Below are 13,732 nucleotides of genomic sequence, written 5' to 3'. Positions count from 1 at the left end.
AGGGAAAGATTTATATCCAGTTGCAGTGCAGTTTCTAAGTTAGTATTTATGCAGCAGTTTGGAAATGGCAGAAAAAGAAGGTAGTCAACTTAATATATTGTGTTGCAGTAATTAGCGATATCAATTTATTTTTTAAAATGCTTGGCAGTGCCTTAGAGTAATAAAGAATGAATTATGGAATTTCCTTGTGGCACAGCCAATAAGTGTTCTGTGCATTATGGCACTGAGCCATAGAGACGATGGTGGTCTCGGATTTGACCCTAACGTGTTGTGAGTTGGCCAGTCTCAGCCAGCATAAGAAGTGTAGATGCCACAATAATCCTCAGCATCATCCCATAAAGGGGAAAAGATTGGGTAAGATGCCATTCAGCAAACCCTGTTGGCAGTGCTCGCGCGTTTGTGTGTGCGCGCCTGGTAATCTTCAAAGTTAAGGTATCATTCTCAATGTTGGAAAGTGAATTGTTCAGAAATGTCCTTGTACATCAGTGACATTGTGAATGGGAACAGTGGATGAGGGCAGTACTTTCCGTTTGCAAAATCATTGGAACAGAACTCCATAATGCAACATAAGAGTAGGTTTTATGCACAATCTCTGCTTTCAGACTCCTTATAAACAATCAGTGCAACATGCTAACAAAGTGCAACAAGTGTATAATTATAACTCTTTGTGACACTGAGGGATCACAGATGAACTCAGCAAAATCAACTTCCCCTTTAATTAAAGAAAATGAAATAAACCATGTACAAGACACCCCATTAAATCATTGAAATCATTGCTAATTTCAGTAAAATGATTCTTTAACCAAAATTCTTTAGTTTGAGTTGAGTATGTTGTGTTAAACTGACTGTCATGAAAAGCAATCACTTCTTCTTATAGGGAGCGAGTTGATCAAGTTTTGAGAGAAAAAGAAAAACTTCGAATGGACTTAGAAAAAGCAGATAAATTGAAAAACCTGATGGCCTCTGAAGTGGATGATCGCCATGCTGCTATAGAACAGCTCAATGAATGCAATCTCCGGTACTTGACATCTTTTGTAATTCTGGCATGTACACAAAGGTCTTGATTTTTTTTTCCCCTTTAAGGATTTTTCAGTTGTTATGAATCAATCACAATTATATTAGGGTGGTTGGACACTTCCCTGCAAGAGGAGAGGGGAGACTACAGGAAGCGTCACTCAAGGCTATTGTCGTGTATTTCTTTGAGCCTGGCCTAAGGAAAGTATTAGCAGAAGCGTAGATTCAAGCGTCCTTTTTCCTCCATCTTTGTTAGCAATCAGACTTGAGCTTCAAAGGGATAGGCCAGCTTAAATACAACAGTTAAATACAACAGTTAAAATAATATATTGAGCACTACATGGTATATAAAACATTCCTGTCCTTCTAACATAGCGTATCATTCAACTTGCAATCTAACACGTTTATTGTGTTATCTAGCCTCCATGATTTAGAGTAATTACCACTGCTCCAAATAATTTTTGATTAACTATTGTAAATAAATATTTCAGTTATGGCAGTTTGTGAAATTTAGTTTGTGTTTAAGATGAATCATCTGAAGTCACCTTTTAGCACAAAAGAAGACTGTTAAATCCACTAGAATTAATCCAAGAGGACAACTGTTAACTCTTGCAAGGGCATATTACATAGTCCCATTTCTCGGTTATAGAGGCCTAGTTCATTCAGAGAAATCAATGTTAGACCTTTGAATGAGAAGGTGGTCCTGTATAAGTTATAATACTGCCCTCATTGGTTCGCATTGGGATTTATCAGATGAGTTACCAGATGATGTATTACATTGCTATTGAACACTCCCTGTATTTTTTTATGTATCTGTGGGAGCGAGGAAAAGAATATTCTGATTGGAACAGCACTTGACAAAATCGTTGAAAAAATTCTTACAGTGGCAATGTTGGGAATGAGGAAGAAGCCATTACACAGATTGTTAGAGTGGATAATGCGGTGGCGGGTGGTATTGTGGGGAGATGTGAAGCATAAATATGGAGTAAGTCTGTTTTAACAAGGTGTCAATTTGCCGCAAATCTTCATGGGCTGAATTTTCCCCCTGTCGGGGGGGTTGTGCAGGGGCGGGCGTGAACCCGATCAGCGCCCCCGATCGGGGACGTGCCGCCATTTTATATGGGTGAGCCAATTAAGGCCCGCCTAGCGTGATGCTCACCCAGAAGCTCTCTGTACAGGCGGAGGGGATTCCCTGAGTCATTCCCTGCGCTCTTTCATGCATGCGCACGAAAGAGCGCAGAGATCTCCCTGAGGCACGGAGGTGCCTCAGGGAAATCGGTTCGACATGTGTAAATTTAAATAACGGGAAATAAAAACTTTTAAAACATGTCCCCTCATGTGACACTGTTACATAAGCTGGGACATGTGAAAGAATTATTTGTAAAATTTTTATTGACTTTTAAAACACTTCATGAAACCTCATCCCGCCCATGGATGAGGTTTCATGAAAAATATGAAGGCCGCCTGAGCTCTTCACCTGCCAGCCAACCTTAAGGTTGGAAGGGTAGCGCAGATAATTGAATTAATTACTATTTAAATGGCCTTAATAGACCTTTGACAGAGTCAGCTGCACGCCCGCCGAACTGAAAATCTAAATGACGCACAGTGACGTCAGGACGCCCACCCGACGTCACCACGCGTCATTTTATGCATCAGCGAGCGTGCCCCGACCCCGCTCACCAGCCAGAGAATTCTGCCCCATGTCAAGTCAGTGAAGTAGTGCAGAATGAAAAGAAACTTGATTTTCTGATGAGTTTCATTGTACACTTAAAAATGTAATGGTAAATATTAAAATCCCACATTTCTCTCGTTAACTGGCCATTAAATGTTAGCTCTCTGAGCTGAGTATTCTGACCTATATGCAAGTTGTCTGAAAATGTTCTGCTGTTCTAAAGTATACTAAAACTAACCCAGCACATAAGCTGATTGTCATTGTTCATACTGTTGTGTTTGTTGTTGTTTAGCAAGCTGGAGCAAGAATACAGGAATCGTTTTGCTGCTTTGAAGGCAGACCTAACCAAAGAAAAAGACCAGATTTTCCATCAGGCCAGTAAACAAAGGACAGAACTTGAGAAAGAGATTGAGAAAATGAAAGTGGAGGATGGCTACCTCAGGGACCGACTTGCACTGTCATTGAAGGTGAAAATTCCCTTTTACATCTATAATTCTATGTGGCTATTCACCAAGAATTTTTAAGCGTGGTTAGATTCATATTTCAGAGCTATAGGCAATATGCCAAAGAGCCCCCTTTCAGCTGAAACAAACAGCTGAACATTACTGTTTAAACTGAAATTGTGATGAAATACTGAAAAACATTGAACGCTTGGGTTATCCTTTCTTCATATCTGCATACAATAGATTCCTACTGCACATCTTTATTACTTGTGAAACATATGTGAACACTACTGAAATGTGTTGTGGTCTTCCTACAATCATTTTAAGTGCAGCAAATATGCACTGTGCAGAGGTATTGGCAATAAATTTTGCATGGTGCACACTTTGCCCAAGTGCTGTTCCCTACTCTTCTGTGTACACAGGGGCCAATGTGAATGTGAAGCCACCCACTCTGGATTCTGTTAGAGGTCTGCTTAAGGAAGGAAGAGCTTTGTCATGATTCCATGTTGTGGCAAATCAGTATAAAAAAAGTATAAACATTTGCACGTGCCTGCCGAGGCCAATCGCACAATGATGATAGCGTATGCAAACATTTTAAAGCACCACACATATCTGAACAGCAATATGAATGGAATGTGTAGTACTTCTGCATTATAATCAATTCCTAATATTTCCTGTGCACACATATCAAAGATACAGTGGTTAACTCTTTAAAAGAATAGCATCATTTTTCCCACCTTGTTTCTATTTAACTTTTCAAAGTACATTGGGTAATGCTGAATATCTTGCTAAAAAGCTAATTCTGTCTTGTGTATGCACAATTTTACTAAGTTCTTTCCAAAATTGCACTTAAACCTCAACAACTTCTGCAATGTCTGAGATTATTCAGATGCCTTTTCATATCTTAAAGGAGAACAGTCGGCTGGAAAAAGAACTTATAGAAAATTCCGAGAAGGTGTTTGAGTTTGAGAACCTAGCAAAGAAGTTGCAAAACAGTTTGGACACTATTTTAAAAGAGAAGGTAATGCTTGCGATTTTTCAACACCTAGGTCATGCTTTGAATTGGATGATACCAGAAATTTGACCTGTATTATAATCTTCAGTTATAAGTTTTGTCTTTTGGAAGGGAAAAAAATTAGTCCTTTGTGAATAAAAAGTTTACTTTTCTCTGGTGAACATAATTAAATGAAACACGAGCAAAATTCTGCAGATGCTGAAAATCTGAAATAAAAACAAAAAATGCTGAAAATACTTCGATGAAAGGACACAGACCTGAGTTTTTGTGAAGACAGAGGGGGTCTCCAGCTTAGCTAAAGTGGCACCAGAGCCCCAATTCCGGAGGTTCTGCATCTGAACCCAGCACCCACCATTTTTGTCAGTGGGGGAACAGGATGGATTTGCAGATCTGTGGTTCATGGAGACAGCTGCACGTGTAAAAATGCAACTGCCTTCAAACAGATTGGAATTTTCATAACTGGAATGTCCAAAACACAACTTGTGGGCTTTAGATCTTTTAGAAGAAGATCTAAAGCTACCGGAGTTCTTTGGCGAGGTCTTTTTCGATGTGGTCCCAGGACACCTTTGGGGGAGGTCAGGTGTCCTATGGAAGAGGTCAGTTGCCCTTTGGGATTGTTAAAAGTATACATGAATTTTCATAAGAAGTGAATAAACTCAATGGAACTGTCAAGCTGCCAAGGAAACTCCCAAGCTGTCAGGATATTTAAATCCCATTGGAAGTGTCAAGCTCATTGCAACTGTCAAGCTGTCATGGCTTTTAAATTTCCTGGCCTTTAAATGTTTTTTAAAAATCTGGAGTTTAAAAAAAAAAATCAGTGCTTGCTATTTCATTCTGTTGACATAAGGGCTATCATTATAGGATTTTTGCTGCAGGACTGATTTTACAACATATAATCACAGTAGGGTGCCTGTCAGTTCACAGTTTGATTGACAGCTCCAGATCATTATAAAGTCTTTCATGTGGGGCTGTGAATATAAGTGCATGTTTTTATAAGAGGTTATGTTGTTGAAAGAATGTAAATGCAGTGAATTTTTTTTGAATGAATAAGAGTGTTTGTCGGCAAGAGACACTCTCCATCGTTGTGAAAACAGCAGACGAGGCCTGAATCTAGAAGTCCCAACCCTGAACACGGCACCTACCATTTTTCTTGAGGCAGAAATAGGCTCGGGTTGGGACTCGCACTTGTGCATTTCCCAGAGGCAGCTGCCCATCAAAATCAGCAGCTGCCTCCACTTGTGTGATTTTGATGTGAGAGGTGTCTGAAACTTGACGTGCGCAGATTAGACCTGGTAGGAGCAGCTATGAACTTTGTGGGTTAATTTAGATAGCCAGGTACGCTTTTGGAGAGGTGATGTACCCATTTTGGATATGATCCTGCGATACCTTTGGTGGAGGTCAGGTGCTCATTAGAATTGTCAAAAGCAACTGCCAAAAGTATTGAGATAAACTTTCAAAGGGAGATGTCAAAAACAGTTGTCAAGGGGTGCTGTCAAACTGTCAAGGTATTTAAAACTCCTGCCCTTTAACTCTTTGCAAAAACTATTGGGTGTGTTTAAAAAAAATGATTGCTTGCTATTTTGCACTGTTGACATAAGCATTAGGGTTACCATTACTGGATTAGTGCTGCATGACTGATTTCACAACAGTTCACTATCATAGGATGTTTGTCATTTCAAAACAAAAACAGAATTACCTGGAAAAACTCAGCAGGTCTGGCAGCATCGGTGGAGAAGAAAAGAGTTGACGTTTCGAGTCCAATGTGACCCTTCAACAGTCATTTCAGTTTGTTTGACAGCTCCAAGTGGTTATGGACTTTAAGAAGTGGGATTATGAATTCCAATGCTTGTTTTTATAAGGGATTATGCAGTTGGATGAAATGTTTGTTGTTCTAAGGGATAATGTAGCTGAAGGAATGTAAACATAGTAAATGGGTTTTTATAAATGACAGTTTTTAAAAAAATAAAGCTTGCAATGGATACTTGGAACTTTATTTAATCTCAGCGTGGGTCCTGAAGTCTGCCTATGCTGGATACTGGGTGGGCTGACATGGTAGGTGTAAGGGCAAAGGGTGGTGGGTTGGCATGAATTGGCAATAAGTTGGCATAGGGGATATAAAGGGCCATGGGGAATGGGTAGGGGGCATAGATTGGCATGGAGGGTATGAGGGGCCATGGGGTGGACTGTGGGGTCATGAGGTGGCATGGATAGGGTATGGGGAGTGTGAGGGCTGGAGGGCTGTTTTGTTTTTCTGTTTTTTTTTTAAACTTTGATACAGTGCTGGTGCACTGAGGCAGGCCTTCCACCCAGCCCGTCCCCGCAACCAGCATCCTCCCCACTCCTTCTGAGGTTGCCTGGCCCAACTCCCAGTGGGTCCTGCCACCCCAAAATGAAAGTCCGACCTTCCAGACCCCTTTCTTCCTGGTCAGGTTTGTGGATCCGGGGAATGGCCCAACTTTGCACTCCCGACCCAGGAGCGATATCCAGGTATTAGAACTTTATTTAATTTCAGCATTGGTCCTGAGATATGCCCATTGGTGAGTTGGCATGAAGTGTAAGGGCAAAAGGTGATGGATGGATGGGGGACATGGGTTGGTGCTAAGTTGCCATAGGGGCTATAAAGGGAAGGGGTGGGGTGGGGTGGGGAGGGGGTGTGGATAGAGGGGCATAGGTCGTCACAGGCGCTATAAAGGTCCATGGGGGGTGGTGGGGGGGTGTGGGTAGAGGGGCATAGGTCATTATAGAGGCTATAAAGGCTATATAGGGCCATGGGGGTGGGTAAAAAGGCATAGGTTGGCATGGAGGGTATTAGGGGCCATTGGGGTGGGTGTCATAAGGTGGCATAGGGAGTGTGAGGGCTGGAGGGCTGTTTTATGTTTTTTTAAAAACCTTTGATACAGTGTTGGTGCACAGAAGCATGGATGAGGCATATAGAGTGTGTGGAGGGCAGGGTGAGGGCTGGAGGGCTGATTTTTGTTTTTCTTTACAACTGGGATGAAGTCTCAGATCGCCGAGGCGGGCCTTTCACACAGCCTACCTCCGCACCCGACAGCCTGTGTGGCTGCCTTCAAACTCTTTCCTGGGGTGGCGGGCTCAACTCCCATTAACACCCCTGACACCAACCATCCACCACCACCCCCCACCCACACCCCACCCACATCCCCCTCCGTAACAAAAATTAGATCATCCCAGATGCTTTCTTCCAAGTCGGATTTGCAGAGCCAGGAATTTTCCCAACTTTGCGCTCCAGACTCAGGAGTGAAAATTCAGGCCATCAACTCTGTTTCTCTCTCCACGGATACTGCCAGACCTGCTAAGCATTTCCAGCATTTTCTGTTTTTATCTATAATTAAACGGAACTTGCTTTGAATATTTGGATTTGTAATAGTTTTGTGAATATATTCAACAAACATGGAAATACCATTCAGATCAGTAGAAAAAATGTTTCGTTTTTGAAGTAGGTTTGCTGGTCCTGTTGTGCTTACACTTTTAACACTGCATACATTTTGGGTTTTTTTTGGATAATATATTATGTAATGTGGGTCAAGGAAAACTGCTGACCAGATCCACTGTACACATACAAATGGATCGATTCAAAATAAAGTTGAAAGTACTGGAAATAATTTTTTCTCTCTATTGTTAACAGTTTGGAGACCTTGATCCAACAAGTGCTGAGTTTTTCTTGCATGAGGAAAAATTTACACGGATGAGAAAGGAATACGAGCAGCAGTGTAGGGTAAGTAAACTAGGGTCCACACTTAATATAACGTAGCAAGCAGGACATGGCTACAATTTTAGGTGGTAAACTAAGCCAAAAATATCTTAACAGAAAGGTGTCTGATGGCATGCCATAGACCAACCTTCACATCTGTGCATTGGTTCCATTGTTTCTTTAATGTCACTTTTTAAGTTTAATTTCCTCACTGTTTTGTGCTTCAAATTACTTTCAGTTATTTATCCTGGCAGAGATCAGTCACTTCAACTTCAGTAAGAAATTTTCAAAATGAATGCTGTCAAACCATGTACATGTTTCCAAAAACAACATTTCTGAATGACAAATTACTAAAAGTCTAGGGTGTTCTTAATGGCCTGCATTTGCCTTGTGTGCTCATGGAAAAACGGGGTGTCTCATACATTAATTGCAAGGGCTTCTATTCCATTATTCTTCAGCTTGTGTGTGACCATCTGCACTGTGCATTGCAAGTGAATGTACCACTTCCCTGGTAACAGTCATGAAGCTTTCATGTTATGGTAGTTCACTGTACGCCCATTATTTGCTGATACCCACATAGCAAATTAAGGATTGGATCCTGTGACCTGTAGCTTTAGTTCATGACCCTTTTGTAGATTCTCAGACAACAGTGGAACGTTAAGACAAAAGTGTGTATATCTCCATCAGATGAATTACTGAGAACATGATAAGCATGGTAAAGCAGAGATACCAATGCTTCACATATTGGGTGTGCCCCAAGTACATCCAAGCCATAGTATCCAGGATCATACTAGCCAGCCAAATTCTTATGACCTCTCGATTTAAAGAGGCATCCACATGGAGCAGCTGGAGCAAGAACTTTCTGTTGAGCAGCTAGAGGATGTCATTGAAGAATGTGAGGAGCCCTGAGCATATAGGAGCACAAACACCATAGGCAGCTTCAAGAAGCATCTGGCAGGCTTTCTCCTAATCACCTCATGCACTTTCGCCATTGCCTTGCCACCCTGTATCTGCCCCATGCTATTGAGTAAATTACAATCCTCAACATTTGTGCTGCTATCCTATTTTTCTGATGGATTAACCACTCAGGCTAGACAGTTGGGAATTTGAATGTGATTGAAACTTATTTGGAATAGAGTTTTTCCAGATGCTAATGCAGAAGGAAGTGCAGTTGAAAAAGGGTATTGGGAAGTGGTAGCGAGTGAGACAAGGAAGTAATTGGAGATATCTTTGTTAGTGATAGAATCACTGGGGTAGGAGGATCACGGGAGATATCAGTGGCTGTGAGGTGACCATAAATATGGATCATTTATATAAATAAATGGGGGAGGTGATGGCATAGTTGTATTGTCACTAGACTAGTAATCCAGAAACCCAGGGTAATGCTCTGGGGACCCAGGTTTGAATCCCACCATGGCAGATGGTGAAATTTGAATTCAATAAAATATTTGGAACCGAGGCCAGAATTTGACATCCCACGGGTGGGTGTGCGCCAACCTGAACAGCATAAAATCACGTGAGGTGACATCGGGCGAGCGCCCCGATGTCATCGCACACTCGTGCGATATTTCGCTCGGTGGGCACGGACGGCAGTCGGAAGAGTGCCTGCTGACAAGCGGGCAATTAAGCTAACGAACGGCCCAATTATAAGTGATTTTTCATGGCCCATCCAACCTTACTGTTGGTGGACAGGCCCATTGGCTAGGCGGCCTTTATATTTTTGATGAAACCTCATCCATGGGCGGGATGAAATCTCCATTAGTATATAAAATAAGAAACATCTGGATCAGCATTTTTGAGGTATGCTTTCAGGTGCCTGATTGTGCTGTATGTACATTTTTTGCAGCATTTTGTGCTTTCCTTTGTTATTTGGAGGTCTGCAGCTCCCTGAGGCATCTGCCTGTCTTCAGGGAGCTCAGTGAAAGTGCTCACCAGCACCCGTGGTGACGTCGGCGTCTGCCCTCTTCCTGCCCCCACCAGCAGTGCTGAGCCTTTCTCAGGGCGTGTTTCATGCTTGTTGGTCGTTAATTGGTTAGCCAACACGAAATTGCGGTCGGGGGACCATTTTCCGTCCGCTCCCGGGCCCGGTGATCGCACACGCCCGACAAGCGCAAAATTCAGGCCTAAGAGTCTAATGATGACCATGAAACCGTGTTGATTGTCGTAAAAACCCATCTGGTTCACTATGGCCTTCAGGGAAGAAAATCTGCTGACCTTATCTGGCCTGGCCCACATGTGACTCCAGACCCACAGCAATGTGGTTGACTCTTAAAATGCCCTCCAGAATGGCTTAGCAAGTCACTCAGTTGTATCAAACCAGATGGACCACTCGGCATCAATCTCGGCACCAGAAATGACAACAGCAAACTCAGCCCTGTAGACCCTGCAAAGTCCTCCTTACTAACATGTGGGCTCATGCCAAAATTGGGAGAGCTGTCTCACAGACTAGTCAAGCAACAGCCTGACATAGTCATTCTCATGGAATCATACCTTACAGATAATGTCCCTGACACCACCATCACCATCCCTGGATATGCCCTGTCCCACTAGCAGGACAGACCCAGCAGAGATGGCGGCACAGTGGTACAAAGTCAGAAGGGAGTTGCCCTGGGATGTCCTCAACATAGCCTCTGGATTCCATGAAGTCTCATGGCACCAGGTCAAATATGGGCAACGAAACCTCATGCTGATTACCACGTACTGTCGCCCCTTGGCTGATGAATCAGTGCTCCTCCATGTTGAACACCACTTGAAGGAAGTACTGGTGTATGTACTGGCAGTGGTGTAGAATGTACTCTGGGTGGGGGACTTCAATACCCATCACCAACAGTGGCTCGGTAGAACCACTACAGACCAAGCAGGCTGAGTCCTAAAGGACGAAGCTGCTAGACTGGGTCTGCAGCAGGTGGTGAGGGAACCAATAAGAGGGAAAAACATACTTGACCTCATCCTCACCAACCTGCCTACTGCAGATGCATCCGTCCATGACTGTATCGATAGGAGTGACCACCGCAGAGTCCTTGTGGAGGCCAAGTTCTGCCTTCACATTGAGGATACCATCCACCGTGTTGTGTGGCACTACCACCGTGCTAAATGAGATAGATTTCAAACAGATCTAGCAACTCAGGATTGAGCATCATTGTGGGCCATCAGCAGCAGCAGCAAAATTGTACTGAACCATAATGTACTGAACGTCGTAACTTCACGACGCAGCATATCCCACACTCTACCATTATCACCAAGCCAGGGGATCAACCCTGGTTCAATGAAGAACGCAGGAAGGCATGCTAGTAGCAGCACCAGGCATATCGAAAAATAAGGTGTCAACCTGGTGAAGCTACTTCCCGTTGACTTCTTCTGAACTCCAGTGAATCCAGTGGGGATGTTCGCTGATAAGTGTTCAATATTCAGCATCATTCTCAAACCCTCAGAAACTGAAGCAGTCCATGTCCAAACACAGCAAGACCGGGACAATATTCAGGCTTGGGTTGACAAATGGCAAATAACATTCGCGCACACATGTGTCAGGCAATTACCATCTCCAACAAGAGAGAATCCAACCATCGCCCCTTGACATTCAATGGGATTGCCATCGCTGATTTCCCCACTACCAACATCCTGGGGGTTACCATTGACCAGAAACTGAACTGGACTAGCCATATAAATACTGTGGCTGCAAGAACAGGTCAGAGGCTAGGAATCCTGCAGCGAGTAACTCACCTCCTGACTCCCCAAAGCCTGTCCACCATCTACAAGGCACAGGTCAGGAGTGTGATGGAATAATCCCCACTTGCCTGGATGAGTGCAGCTTGACACCATCCAGGACAAAGTAGCCCACTTGATTAGTACCCTATCCACAAATGTTCACTTCCTCCACCACCAACGCACAGTGACAGCAGTGTGTACTATCTACAGGATGCACTGCAGGAACTCACCAAGGCTCTTCAGACAGCACCTTCCAAACCCACGATCACTACCATCTCGAAGGACAAGGGCAGCAGACACATGGGAACACCAACACCTGGCAGTTCCCCTCCAAGCCACTCACCATCCTGACTTGGAAATATATCTCTGTTCTTTTACTGGCGCTGTGTCAAAATCCTGGAACTCCCTCCCTAACAATACTGTGGGTGTACCTATGCCACATGGACTGCAGCGGTTCTGAAGGCAGCTCACCACCACCTTCTCAAGGGCAATTAAGGATGGGCAGTAAATGCTGGCCAACCAGCAATGCCCACATCCCATGAATGAATTAAAAAAAATAAAGAATTTTAAATCGGACTAGAGACTGATGGGTTTAGAGGTCAGAGGACAAGGGTAGCTGAGATGAATAATGAAAATCTGCAGAGTGCAGAGGCTGCTGGAAGAAATAAAAACTATTTGTGGAAGGAACTCTTGCAGTATGGAGGGGCTGCTTTCTGAAAATAGTCATAATCTGTTAGCATCAGGAGGATATCCTTATTTGATGATGAAGGGTTTCCCTGAGATAGCCTTTTGATCAACAAAATATTGAGGTTCTAAATAACCACATTGTGGAGTGTCAGGGTGCGTGGACACTTGAGGAACTTCCTGCTTTTCTTCGAATATGACATGAGATTTTTCTACATCATGCTGAATCACTGGAGTGGCAAATTGGGCCATGGTTCATTATCTCACCCAAAGGACTGCATGTCCAACAGTGTAGGACTCCCTCAGCAGTGTGTTAAAGTATCAATTTAGATGGTGCCCTTGAGTGGGCCTTGAACCCACAACCTACTGGCTTGGAGACAGCAGTGCTACTTATTGAACCAACCATCAGAGATGGACGAAAGCAGATGTGTTCGTCCACTTCGAGAAGGGTAGATCAGTCAATACCTTTCATTTAGCTTCTAGGAATTGTTTACAAATTACCACTAGTACAGTTTTGGGAAGTATCCTGTGTGGCATGTTAGCAACATTAAAGGGAGTGGAAACTATAAAGGGAGGAGTAAACTCAAAATCTTTAATGTGTTGCAAGGCTGGAAAAAAAAGTTGATCACTTTGGTCGATGCAGAGTTATTTATATATATTTTTTTTAATTATTTACCTAATACAGGAGCTCCAGGACCGGATTGATGAGCTCCAGTCTGAGCTACAAGCATATCAGACACAGGAGAAAAGTTTTAAACTATTAATGAGAAATCCCTTGGCAGAGGAACTGGAGAGTAAGAGTGATGTTGTTGACTGTGATCAAGGTACTGGAACAAGGAAAGTCCAAGCTTTTGAAATTAGTTTGGCTTCCTGAAATATTTAGCCGCGCATTAGAAGATTTATGGCCTCAGGACACCTTATTATGGCCTAAATCTTCATCTACACTTTATAACATTTCAACAATATTTAAAGAGAAAGACAAATATTTACAGTTCATTTAAAAATTTTTCGTTTCATCATCCTGGCATGACGCATGCTAATGTTGAATCAAATATATTCTGTTTTCACTTATATATTCTTGGTTTCCTTACAGATGAGTGGCTATGTATTATATTAAACTCATTTTCTTTTGCCTTCTAAGGGCAGAAGTATTGAAAAAAATAATCACAGATAATTTTACATTGCCAAATTCTGATTCATTTTTGCCATAATGCTGTATCTTTTTCAGGTTTTGGTTCTGAAGAATGTAATCCATTAAACATGAGTTTGGAAGCAGAAATGGCCATAGAACAAATTAAAGAGCAACACCATCAGGCAGTTGATAGTTTGAAAATTGAGCTTGAAGCTAAGGCAAGTAAAAACAAGATATTTGATTATTGGTTGAAGGTTGGCATAAAATTTTCGACTAAACTAAAAATCTCATTTTAGTATTCCTAGGCAAATTGCAGTATAGTGCTACATGTTTAGATACTACTTAAACAATTCTG

The 13,732-nt window shown here is 42.6% G+C and overlaps 1 protein-coding gene across 2 annotated transcripts in view; it reads left to right on the top strand.

Annotated features, from left to right (window-relative positions):
* Window positions 1-13,732, top strand: part of nin (ninein (GSK3B interacting protein)) — a 182,665-nt gene that overhangs the window by 120,854 nt on the left and 48,079 nt on the right. For both annotated transcript variants that reach the window (XM_078562560.1, XM_078562561.1), the window contains exons 10-15: window positions 878-1,018; window positions 2,979-3,153; window positions 4,040-4,150; window positions 7,791-7,880; window positions 12,931-13,069; window positions 13,474-13,595. In XM_078562560.1, the coding sequence (XP_078418686.1) occupies window positions 878-1,018; window positions 2,979-3,153; window positions 4,040-4,150; window positions 7,791-7,880; window positions 12,931-13,069; window positions 13,474-13,595 (778 nt within the window). The remainder of the gene's footprint in view (window positions 1-877; window positions 1,019-2,978; window positions 3,154-4,039; window positions 4,151-7,790; window positions 7,881-12,930; window positions 13,070-13,473; window positions 13,596-13,732) is intronic.

This window comes from Cetorhinus maximus, chromosome 18 (assembly GCF_964194155.1).
Source record: "Cetorhinus maximus chromosome 18, sCetMax3.hap1.1, whole genome shotgun sequence".
NCBI lineage: Eukaryota > Metazoa > Chordata > Chondrichthyes > Lamniformes > Cetorhinidae > Cetorhinus > Cetorhinus maximus.
The sequence above is the reverse complement of the archived record's forward strand: the minus strand, read 5'-3'. Positions and strand labels throughout refer to the sequence as shown.